The following is a 12262-nucleotide window of genomic DNA, read 5'->3' as shown; positions in this document are numbered from 1 at the left end:
TATTAAATAGAGTTCGGTGTCTAGCAGGACCGATAATCAGCATTTCCGTTTTTGGGCGTTGAGTTACAAAAAGTTAGCGGACATCCATCAAAATTAATGTATCTTATTATGTGTTGTCAACTTTGTACTTTTTGTCTGTCATTGCCTGAAATAAATAAATAAATAAATAAATGAAAGAAAAAATCTGAAGTCGATCTACAGATTTTAAATGTTGAATAAAAAACATAGTATTGTTTATTTTTCACACCTTGATGAATGGGGCCCTTTTCGGGGTTTTTTCATTGCTCAAAATTTGATATTTAATCATATTGTCATGAATATTTGGCCTACTTAATGCTCCAAATACTTCATATCAAATATTCCACTTTGAAATGTTTTCAAAATGTGGCATTTTGTGTGTGTTTGTCAGAGAAAAAACAACTTTATTTAAAAATAGGGCATGGGTGTCAAACTCTGGCCCGCCGTGTGATTTCATTTGTGCCCGTGAGGCAATATCAAATTAACATAAGGGCTGGCCTGCCGGTATTATACAGCGGCGGTGCCTCTGCAAAACTGCATTCACCGCTAATACTCATACTTGCCAACTCTAGAGACTCCCGAAGTTCAGTACTCTGTTGTGTTACGGTGCGGATGTTCTCCAGAAATTTTTTTCATTCTCGTTTGGTGTGGGTTCACAGTGTGGCGCATATTTTTAACAGTGTTAAAGTTGTTTATACGGCAACCCTCAGTGTGACCTGTATGGCTGTTGAATAAATATGCCTCGCATTCACTTGTGTGTGTGTGTACAAGCCGCATGTAGTATGTGACTTGGCCGGCAAGCTGCTTGTATGGAGGGAAAGTTGTAGAGAATGTTAAAGGCAGTACCTTTAAGGCATGCCCCCAATCCGAAGATTTTTGGGGCAACCATTCTCCCGAATTTCTCCCGATTTCCACCCGGATAACAATATTGGGGGCATGCCTTAAAGGTACTGCCTTTAGCGTTCTCTACAAGTCACATACTGCATGCGGCTTGTACGCACACAAAAGTGAATGCAAGGCATATTTGGTCAACAGCCATACAGGTCACACTGAGGGTTGCCGTATAAACAACTTTAACACTGTTACAAATATGCGCCACACTGTGAACCCACACCAAACGAGAATGACAAACACATTTCTGGAGAACATCCGCACCGTAACACAACAGAACAAATGCCCAGAACCCCTTGCAGCACTAACTCTTCCGGGACGCCACAATACACTCCAAACCTCCCCTCCCTCTCAATCCCGCCCACCTCATTGTTATTTTATTTTCAAATTTATTAGCCTGAGGAAAGAGTTAATGTTGATATTTTCCTCAGAAGGCTGCAAACATAAAATAGACATTACATTTTATTTTATTTTATTTAATATACCATTGATGTGTTTTTGTTTTATTTTTTTTGAAAGTTGATTTTGCACTATTAAGTTATATAAGTGTTGTTAAAGCAAATCAGTGGAGCAAAACTGAGCAAGAACTAACGTTTTATTCTTGCACTTTCTCTTACTACTTTAAAGTTTGAATGTTTGATTCATTCATTGTTATTTTATTTTCAAAATTATTATTAACCTGTGGAAAAAGCTTATTTTGATATTTACCTCAGAAGGCTGCAAATAGAAAAGAGGCATTCAATTTTTATTTAAATTTAATTTGTTATGCCATTGCTATTTATTATTAGGGTCCTTTGGCCCATTGCAAAGGACTCCAAATGAGTCCTTTGCAATGGGCCAAAGGACCCTATTGAAACTGGTGCGTTTTATTATTATTATTATTATTATTATTATTCTTTCTTTCTTTATTCCCCACCTATGCGCTGTAATTTGACCCATTTAACATGCTTCAAAACTCACCAAATTTGACACACACATCGGTCTGGCATGCCTTCTCAACTTATTAGGCAGCAAAACCAGAAAAATCAAAATTGCGCGCTAGCGCCCCCTGGGAAGGAAAGAAAAACAGACTGCTTGTAACTTCCGTTAGGAATGTCGTACAGACATGAAACAAAAACTGTCACGTAGGTCTGACTTAGACCTACATTTCATAATTCTACCTTCTAGGGCTAAAATCAACAGGAAGTTGGCAAAAACCCCTTCAAAACTAAATTTTCGCTAAAAATTCTATTTTTGCCTCTTTGAGCTGAAATTTGACCCCCTTAAAATGCTTCAAAACTCACCAAACTTGGCACACACATCAGGACTGGCAGAAATTGCGATCTAGCTTTCAAAGAACCCCTGCTCAAATTTTCCTGAAAAATGTCAGTTTTGCCTCTTTGAGCTGTAATTTGACCCCCTTAAAATGCTTCAAAGTGCAAGTTAAAGCTCTACTATGCAACGCGAAAGCCATTTATCAACAACATCCAGAAACGCTTATCTGTAAATTCACCCCCTTAACATGCTTCAAAACTCACCAAATTTGATACACACATCGGTCCCACCTTATTAGGCAGCCAAACTAGAAAAATCAAAATTGCGCGCTAGCGCCCCCTAGGAAGGAAAGAAAAACAGACTGCTTGTAACTTCCGTTAGGAATGTCGTACAGACATGAAACAAAAACTGTCACGTAGGTCTAACTTAGACCTACATTTCGTAATTCTACCTTCTAGGGCAAAAATCAACAGGAAGTACGCAAAAACCCCTTCAAAACAAAATTTGCGCAAAAAATTCAATTTTCGCCTGTTTGAGCTGAAATTTGACCCCCTTAAAATGCTTCAAAACTCACCAAACTTGGCACACACATCAGGACTGGCAGAAATTGCGATCTAGCTTTCAAAGAACCCCTGCTCAAATTTTCCTGAAAAATGTAATTTTTGCCTCTTTGAGCTGTAATTTGACCCCCTTAAAATGCTTCAAAGTGCAAGTTAAAGCTCTACTATGCAAAGCGAAAGCCATTTATCAACAACATCCAGAAACGCTTATCTGTAAATCCCCCCCCTTAACATGCTTCAAAACTCACCAAATTTGATACACACATCGGTCCCACCTTATTAGGCAGCCAAACCAGAAAAATCAAAATGGCGCACTAGCGCCCCCTTGGAAGGAAAGAAAAACAGACTGCTTGTAACTTCCGTTAGGAATGTCGTACAGACATGAAACAAAAACTGTCACGTAGGTCTAACTTAGACCTACATTTCATAATTCTACCTTCTAGGGCAAAAATCAACAGGAAGTTGGCAAAAACCCCTTCAAAACTAAATTTGCGCAAAAAATTCAATTTTCGCCTGTTTGAGCTGAAATTTGACCCCCTTAAAATGCTTCAAAACTCACCAAACTTGGCACACACATCAGGACTGGCAGATATTGTGATCTAGCTTTCAAAGAACCCCTGCTCAAATTTTCCTGAAAAATGTCATTTTTGCCTCTTTGAGCTGTAATTTGACCCCCTTAAAATGCTTCAAAACTCCCCAAACTTGGCACACACATCAGGACTGGCAGAAATTGCGATCTAGCTTTCAAAGAACCCCTGCTCAAATTTTCCTGAAAAATGTTATTTTTGCCTCTTTGAGCTGTAATTTGACCCCCTTAAAATGCTTCAAAGTGCAAGTTAAAGCTCTACTATGCAAAGCGAAAGCCATTTATCAACAACATCCAGAAACGCTTATCTGTAAATTCACCCCTTAACATGCTTCAAAACTCACCAAATTTGATACACACATCGGTCCCACCTTATTAGGCAGCCAAACCAGAAAAATCAAAATGGCGCGCTAGCGCCCCCTAGGAAGGAAAGAAAAACAGACTGCTTGTAACTTCCGTTAGGAATGTCGTACAGACATGAAACAAAAACTGTCACGTAGGTCTGACTTAGACCTACATTTCATAATTCTACCATCTAGGGCAAAAATCAACAGGAAGTTGGCAAAAAACCCTTCAAAACAAAATTTGCGCAAAAAATTCAATTTTCGCCTGTTTGAGCTGAAATTTGACCCCCTTAAAATGCTTCAAAACTCACCAAACTTGGCACACACATCAGGACTGCCAGAAATTGCGATCTAGCTTTCAAAGAACTCCTGCTCAAATTTTCCTGAAAAATGTCAATTTTGGCTCTTTGAGCTGTAATTTGACCCCCTTAAAATGCTTCAAAGTGCAAGTTAAAGCTCTACTTTGCAACGCGAAAGCCATTTATCAACAACATCCAGAAACGCTTATCTGTAAATTCACCCCCTTAACATGCTTCAAAACTCACCAAATTTGATACACACATCGGTCCCACCTTATTAGGCAGCCAAACTAGAAAAATCAAAATTGCGCGCTAGCGCCCCCTAGGAAGGAAAGAAAAACAGACTGCTTGTAACTTCCGTTAGGAATGTCATACAGACATGAAACAAAAACTGTCACGTAGGTCTAACTTAGACCTACATTTCATAATTCTACCTTCTAGGGCAAAAATCAACAGGAAGTTGGCAAAAACCCCTTCAAAACTAAATTTTCACAAAAAATTCTATTTTTGCCTCTTTGAGCTGAAATTTGACCCCCTTAAAATGCTTCAAAACTCACCAAACTTGGCACACACATCAGGACTGGCAGATATTGTGATCTAGCCTTCAAAGAACCCCTGCTCAAATTTTCCTGAAAAATGTCCTTTTTGCCTCTTTGAGCTGCAATTTGACCCCTTTAAAATGCTTCAAAGTGCAAGTTAAAGCTCTACTAGGCAAAGCGAAAGCCATTTATCAACAACATCCAGAAACGCTTATCTGTAAATTCACCCCCTTAACATGCTTCAAAACTCACCAAATTTTACACACACATCAGGACTGGCAAAAAATGCCATCTAATAAAAAAGCAAACCCTAAAAATCAAAATTGCGCTCTAGCACCCCCTAGGAAAAAACACAGACAAAAATGCTTAAACTTCTGTTAGGAATGTCGTAGAGACATGAAACAAAAACCTCTATGTAGGTCTGACTAAGACCAGGGCTTGAGTCGCGGGGGCAGCAGCCAAAGGCGGACCCGACCAACGCTGCTTGCAGCTTTAATTAAATTGTATAGCAGTGCAAAATATTGCTCGTTTGTTGTGGTCTTTCTTGAACTATTTGGAAAAAAACTTGTTAAAAAATAAATAAGTCATTCAATTATAAAAAATAAAGATTTCTACACATAGAAGTAATCATCAACTTAAAGTGCCCTCTTTGGGGATTGTAATAGAGATCCATCTGGATTCATCAACTTAATTCTAAACATTTCTTCACAAAAAAACAAATCTTTAACATCAATATTTATGGAACATGTCCACAAAAAATCCAGCTGTCAACACTGAATATTGCATTGTTGTATTTCTTTTCACAGTTTATAAACTTATATTCATATTTTGTTGAAGTATTATTCAATAAATATATTTACAAAGGTAGAAAAGCGCTGTACAAGTACAACTCATTTATTTATTTATTTATAAAGGATTTTTAAATTGTTGCTATTTTTAGAATATTAAAAAAATCGATGGGGTGTGAATGTGAGTGTGAATGTAGTCTGTCTGGATGTGTTGGCCTTGCGATGAGGTGGCGACTTGTCCAGGGTGTATCCCGCCTTCCGCCCGATTGTAGCTGAGAAAGGCACCAGCGCCCCCCGCGACCTCAAAAGGGAATAAGCGGTAGAAAATGAATCGATGGGGTGTGAATGTGAGTGTGAATGTTGTCTGTCTATCTGTATTGGCCCTGCGATGAGGTGGCAGCTTGTCCAGAGTGTACACCGCCTTCCGCCCGATCGTAGCTGAGATAGGCACCAGCGCCTTCCGCGACCCCAAAAGGGAATAAGCGGTAGAAAAATGGATCGATGGGGTGTGAATGTGAGTGTGAATGTTGTCTGTCTGCCTGTGTTGGCCCTGCGATGAGATGGCAACTTGTCCAGGGTGTACCCCGCCTTCCGCCCGATTGTAGCTGAGATAGGCACCAGCACCACCTGCGACCCCAAAAGGGAATAAGCGGTAGAAAATGGATCGTTGGGGTGTGAATGTGAGTGTGAATGTTGTCTGTCTATCTGTATTGGCCCTGCGATGAGGTTGCGACTTGTCCAGGGTGTACACCGCCTTCCGCCCGATTGTATTTGAGATAGGCACCAGCACCCCCTGCAACCCCAAAATGGAATAAGCGGTAGAAAATGGATCGATGGGGTGTGAATGTCAGTGTGAATGTTGTCTGTCTATCTGTATTGGCCCTGCGATGAGGTAATGACTTGTCCAGGGTGTACACCGCCTTCCGCCCGATTGTATTTGAGATAGGCACCAGCACCCCCTGCAACCCCAAAAGGGAATAAGCGGTAGAAAATGGATCGATGGGGTGTGAATGTGAGTGTGAATGTTGTCTGTCTATCTGTATTGGCCCTGCGATGAGGTGGCGACTTGTCCAGGGTGTACACCGCCTTCCGCCCGATTGTATTTGAGATAGGCACCAGCACCCCCTGCAACCCCAAAAGGGAATAAGCGGTAGAAAATGGATCGATGGGGTGTGAATGTGAGTGTGAATGTTGTCTGTCTATCTGTATTGGCCCTGCAATGAGATGGCGGCTTGTCCAGGGTGTACCCCGCCTTCCGCCCGATTGTAGCTGAGATAGGCACCAGCGCCTCCCGCGACCCCAAAAGGGAATAAGCGGTAGAAAATGGATCGATGGGGTGTGAATGTGAGTGTGAATGTTGTCTGTCTATCTGTATTGGCCCTGCGATGAGCTGGCGACTTGTCCAGGGTGTACACCGCCTTCCGCTTGATTGTAGCTGAGATAGGCACCAGACCCCCCACCCCCCACACCCCACCCCCGCGACCCCAAAAGGGAATAAGCGGTAGAAAATGGATCGATGGGGTGTGAATGTGAGTGTGAATGTTGTCCGTCTATCTGTATTGGCACTGCGATGAGGTAGCGACTTGTCCAGGGTGTACACCGCCATCCACCCGATTGTAGCTGAGATAGGCACCAGCACCCCCCGCGACCCCAAAAGGGAATACGCGGTAGAAAATGGATCATTGGGGTGTGAATGTGAGTGTGAATGTTGTCTTTCTGCCTGTATTGGCCCTGCGATGAGGTGGCGACTTGTCCAGGGTGTACCCTGCCTTCCGCCCGATTGTAGCTGAGATAGGCACCAGCACCCCCCGCGACCCCAAAAGGTATATGTGGTAGAATGGATGGATGGAATATTTGTGACATGAAAGCATAGCACGCAACTTTAAAAAAAAAAAGTATCGACTCCCACAGTACCGATACTATCCCCGGTATCGACACTGCCGATGTTCGCATCGCCGCGGGTATCAGGGCGACTCTCCGCAGACAGCCTCGCTTCACAGATTGTTTTTGATGGCTGCCAGAAGAACTTGCTAACACAGTTTTGTAACGAAGTGTTCCAATGGAGCAACAATTCCAAGACATTGATTGTTCGGGGAGCTGGCAAAACATTTACAACGTAAGTGGAACACGGAGAAACCTTTTTTTGGGGGGGGGGGGTTGGATGACGCTTCTTCGCTAGCGAGCAACATAGATTATATTACATGGTGCCTCTTTTTCAACACTTCCCCATCTTTCATCGCCACATGTTTAAAGTTGAGTAACGCGATGGTGTTTTTTTAATTCTTCACATTTGACAAGTAGCTTAGTCGCCGAGTGAGCTAGTCGTCTCCCACTTCCGTAGCACCAAAACGTGCTAGCTTCTGTTAGCTGGCTCGAGCTAGCATGAACTTTTACTGAGTTTTTCCCGTCAAATGGCGCTTCTTAGCTCGTGTTGGCTGGTTGGAGTTAATCACAGCCAGTACTAACTTTTGCTTAGTTTGTGTTACAGGACGCCTGTTAGCCAATGTTAGCTGATTAGAGCTAACCATAGCCGGTATTAGCCTGTGTTTTGTTTTGTTTACATAGCCAGTGTTAGCTGGTCAAAGCTAGTCGTAACTTTTAGATTTGTAGTCCCGATGAGCAACAGCTGCGTGAAGGCAGATACATATAGTGATGTTATGAGCTAGTTAGAGTGAAAACTCCATTACCCGGCATGCCACAGTGGTGACGCGCATGCGCAGTAGCCGCGTTAAGCCATGCCGGTGGCGGGATGTTTTGGTTTGATTGATTGATTGATACTTTTATTAGTAGATTGCACAGTACAGTACATATTCCGTACAATTGACCACTAAATGGTAACACCCGAATAAGTTTTTCAACTTGTTTAAGTCGGGGTCCACGTTAATCAATTCATGGTACAAATATATACTATCAACATAATACAGTCATCACACAAGTTAATCATCATAGTATGTACATTGAATTATTTACATTATTTACAATATGGGGGGTGGGATGAGGAGCTCTAGTTGATATCAGAACTCCAGTCATCAACAATTGCATCAACAGAGAAATGTGGACATTGAAACAGTGTAGGTCTTATTTAGTAGGATATGTACAGCCAGCAGAGAACATAGTGAGTTCACATAGCATAAGAACAAGTATATACATTAGAAGTACATTTGAGTTGTTTATAATACGGGGAGATGGGATGTGAATGGAGGAGGGTATTAGTCCAGGATTGTCGTTGCCTGGAGGTGTTGTTTTAGAGCGCTTTTGAAGGAATATAGAGATGCACTTACTTTTATACCTGTTGGGAGTGCATTCCACATTGATGTGGCATAGAAGGAGAATGAGTTAAGACCTTTGTTAGATCGAAATCTGGGTTTAACGTGGTTTGTGGAGCTCCCCCTGGTGTTGTGGTTAGGGCGGTCATTTACTTTATTGAAGTAGTTTGACATGTACTTCGGTATCAAGGAGGTGTAGCGGATTTTATAGACCAGGCTCAGTGCAAGTTGTTTTACTCTGTCCTCCACCCTGAGCCAGCCCACTTTGGAGAAGTGGGTTGGATTGAGGTGTGATCTGGGGTGGAGGTCTAAAAGTAACCGGATTAGCTTATTCTGGGATGTTTGGAGTCTAGATTTGAGGGTTTTGGAGGTGCTGGGGTACCAGGAGGTGCAAGCATAATCAAAGAAGGGTTGAATGAGAGTTCCCGCTAGAATCCTCAAGGTGCTTTTGTTGACCAGATAGGAGATTCTGTAGAGGAATCTCGTTCTTTGGTTGACCTTTTTGATCACCTTGGTTGCCATTTTATCACAGGAAAGATTAGCCTCTAGAATGGAACCTAGGTAGGTGATCTCATGGGCGCTTCACGGTGGAAGAGGGGTTAGTGCGTCTGCCTCACAATACGAAGGTCAAATCCAGGCTCGGGATCTTTCTGTGTGGGGTTTGCATGTTCTCCCCGTGAATGCGTGGGTTCCCTCCGGGTACTCCGGCTTCCTCCCACTTCCAAAGACATGCACCTGGGGATAGGTTGATTGGCAACACTAAATTGGCCCTAGTGTGTGAATGTGAGTGTGAATGTTGTCTGTTTATCTGTGTTGGCCCTGCGATGAGGTGGCGACTTGTCCAGGGTGTACCCCGCCTTCCGCCCAATTGTAGCTGAGATAGGCACCAGCGCCCCCCCGCGACCCCGAAAGGGAATAAGCGGTAGAAAATGGATGGGGATGGATGGGCTGTCACGCCAAATTTCTTCCCCCCCCTACAAAAACCTTCCCCCCATTTACATCCAGGGTCATGATTAATACAGACATTTTGTTAACGCTATGTTATAAAAATATAACGCTATATTATAAAAATACAGACGTTTTTTTAACGCTATATTATAAAAAAATTTAAAAAACGATTTACAAACACAAGCCATGGGATGACGCATTTACTTCCGGGGTCACGTTTCCTCTTATGTCATCCCATAGCTTGTGTTTGTAATTTTTTTAATTTTTTTTTATAATATAGCGTTAACAAAACATCTGTATTTTTATAATATAGTGTTAACAAAACGTCTGTAGTTTTTATAATATAGCGTTATATTTTTATAATATCCATCCATCCATCCATCATCTTCCGCTTATCCGAGGTCGGGTCGCGGGGGCAGCAGCCTAAGCAGGGAAGCCCAGACTTCCCTATCTCCAGCCACTTTGTCTAGCTCTTCCCGGGGGATCCCGAGGCGTTCCCAGGCCAGCCGGGAGACATAGTCTTCCCAACGTGTCCTGGGTCTTCCCCGTGGCCTCCTACCAGCTGGACGTGCCCTAAACACCTCCCTAGGGAGGCGTTCGGGTGGCATCCTGACCAGATGCCCGAACCACCTCATCTGGCTCCTCTCGATGTGAAGGAGCAGCGGCTTTACTTTGAGTTCCTCCCGGATGGCAGAGCTTCTCACCCTATCTCTAAGGGAGAGACCCAGACTCATTTCGGCCGCTTGTACCCGTGTTCTTATCCTTTCGGTTATGACCCAAAGCTCATGACCATAGGTGAGGATGGGAACGTAGATCGACCGGTAAATTGAGAGCTTTGCCTTCCGGCTCAGCTCCTTCTTCACCACAACGGATCGATACAACGTCCGCATTACTGAAGACGCCGCACCGATCCGCCTGTCGATATCACGATCCACTCTTCCCTCACTCGTGAACAAGACTCCTAGGTACTTGAACTCCTCCACTTGGGGCAGGGTCTCCTCCCCAACCCGGAGATGGCACACCACCCTTTTCCGGGCGAGAACCATGGACTCGGACTTGGAGGTGCTGATTCTCATTCCGGTCGCTTCACACTCGGCTGCGAACCGATCCAGTGAGAGCTGAAGATTTATAATATAGCGTTAACAAAACGTCTGTATTAATCATGACCCCGGAAGTAAATGGGGGGGGGGGGGGGGGGGGCGTAGGGGGGAAGAAATTTGGCATGACAGCACCTTGTGGAGTACCGGATTTCCCTGAATAGCCGCCCGGGCGCTAATTAATTTAAAACCTCTTCTCACCCCTGCGCTTACCAATGGAATGCAGTAAAAAACTGAGTGTGATTAAAAAAAAAAATAAATAATGAAAAATTCTGCTGTGGCTGCGGACCGGTGGTTGGGGACCACTGCTCTACACCATGCTATCTGCACCATGCGTGCCGGCCGAATGCATGCATTTCGCTGCTTCTCATACGAGATTGCAATGCATACTTTGTCAACAGCCATACCGTTTACACTGATGGTTGTGATATAAACAAGTTTAACACTCTTACTAATATGCGCCACACTCTGTGAACCCACACCAAACAAGAATAACAAATACATTTCTGGAGAACATTGGCTCTGTAACATATTATAAACGCAACATAAGAAGTACCCAGAATTCAAATGCATCCATGACTCTTGGCTGTATTAAACACGCGCCCCCAACCCTGCCCACCTCAACCGACGCAAGGAGAGGAAGGTGGAGGGTTTGGTGCTAGCGGGTGTATAATGTAGCCAAGAGTCTTGGATGCATGGCATGCTGGGTAATCGTTATGTTGCGTTTATAATGTGTTACAGAGACAATGTTCTCCAGAAATGTGTTTGTCATTTTTGTTTGGTGTGGGTTAGTAAGAGTGTTAAAGTTGTTTTATATCACAACCATGAGTGTGATCTGTATGGCTGTGGAACAAGACCCCTGGTTTACACATAGTTGAAGCAAACAAAACTCTTATGCCATTTTGATGAAGACGACAGGGGAAGCGTCACTCGTGACGTCACGAATTTGACCCGGCGGTAAAAGTAAGCATGTGCTAATAAATTTGGGGAGCGAGTTTGACCCGGCAGTAATTCAAGGCATGCGCATATTACATGCCTGGCGGCTATTCAAGGAGATACGGTAAATTTCAAAGGCCTACTGAAATGAGATTTTCTTATTTATACGCGAATAGCATGTCATACTTGATCATTTCGCGATATTGCCGTATTTTTGCTGAAAGGATTTAGTAGAGAACATCCACGATAAAGTTCGCAACTTTCGGTCGCTAATAAAAAAGCCTTGCCTGTACGGGAAGTAGCAGACGATGTGCGCGTGACATCACGGGTTGTAGGGCTTCTCACATCCTCACATTGTTTATAATGTGAGCCTCCAGCAGCAAGAGCTATTCGGACCGAGAAAGCGACAATTTCCCCATTAATTTGAGCGAGGATGAAAGATTCGTGGATGAGGAAATTTAGAGTGAAGGGCTAGGAAAAAAAAAAAAGGCGAGGGCAAGTGAGAGCGATTCAGATGTTTTTAGACACATTTACTAGGATATCCATCCATCCATTTTCTACCGCTTATTCCCTTTCGGGGTTGCGGGGGGCGCTGGCGCCTATCTCAGCTACAATCGGGCGGAAGGCAGGGTACACCCTGGACAAGTCGCCACCTCATCGCAGGGCCAACACAGATAGACAGACAACATTCACACACTAGGGCCAATTTAGTGTTGCCAATCAACCTATCCCCAGG

At 43.4% G+C, this 12262-nt stretch overlaps 1 protein-coding gene across 1 annotated transcript in view; it reads left to right on the top strand.

The window, feature by feature from the left end:
- Positions 1–7209: 7209 nt before the first annotated feature.
- Positions 7210–12262, top strand: part of ptpn2a (protein tyrosine phosphatase non-receptor type 2a) — a 36192-nt gene continuing 31139 nt past the window's right edge. The window contains exon 1 of the mRNA XM_061881700.1: positions 7210–7395. Within this exon, the coding sequence (XP_061737684.1) occupies positions 7339–7395 (57 nt within the window). The 5' untranslated portion in view covers positions 7210–7338. The remainder of the gene's footprint in view (positions 7396–12262) is intronic.

The sequence above is a fragment of the Nerophis ophidion genome, linkage group LG21, assembly GCF_033978795.1.
Source record: "Nerophis ophidion isolate RoL-2023_Sa linkage group LG21, RoL_Noph_v1.0, whole genome shotgun sequence".
In the NCBI taxonomy this organism is placed as follows: Eukaryota; Metazoa; Chordata; class Actinopteri; order Syngnathiformes; family Syngnathidae; genus Nerophis; species Nerophis ophidion.
Note: the sequence above shows the minus strand (reverse complement) of the source record. Positions and strands in the feature narration are given on the sequence as shown.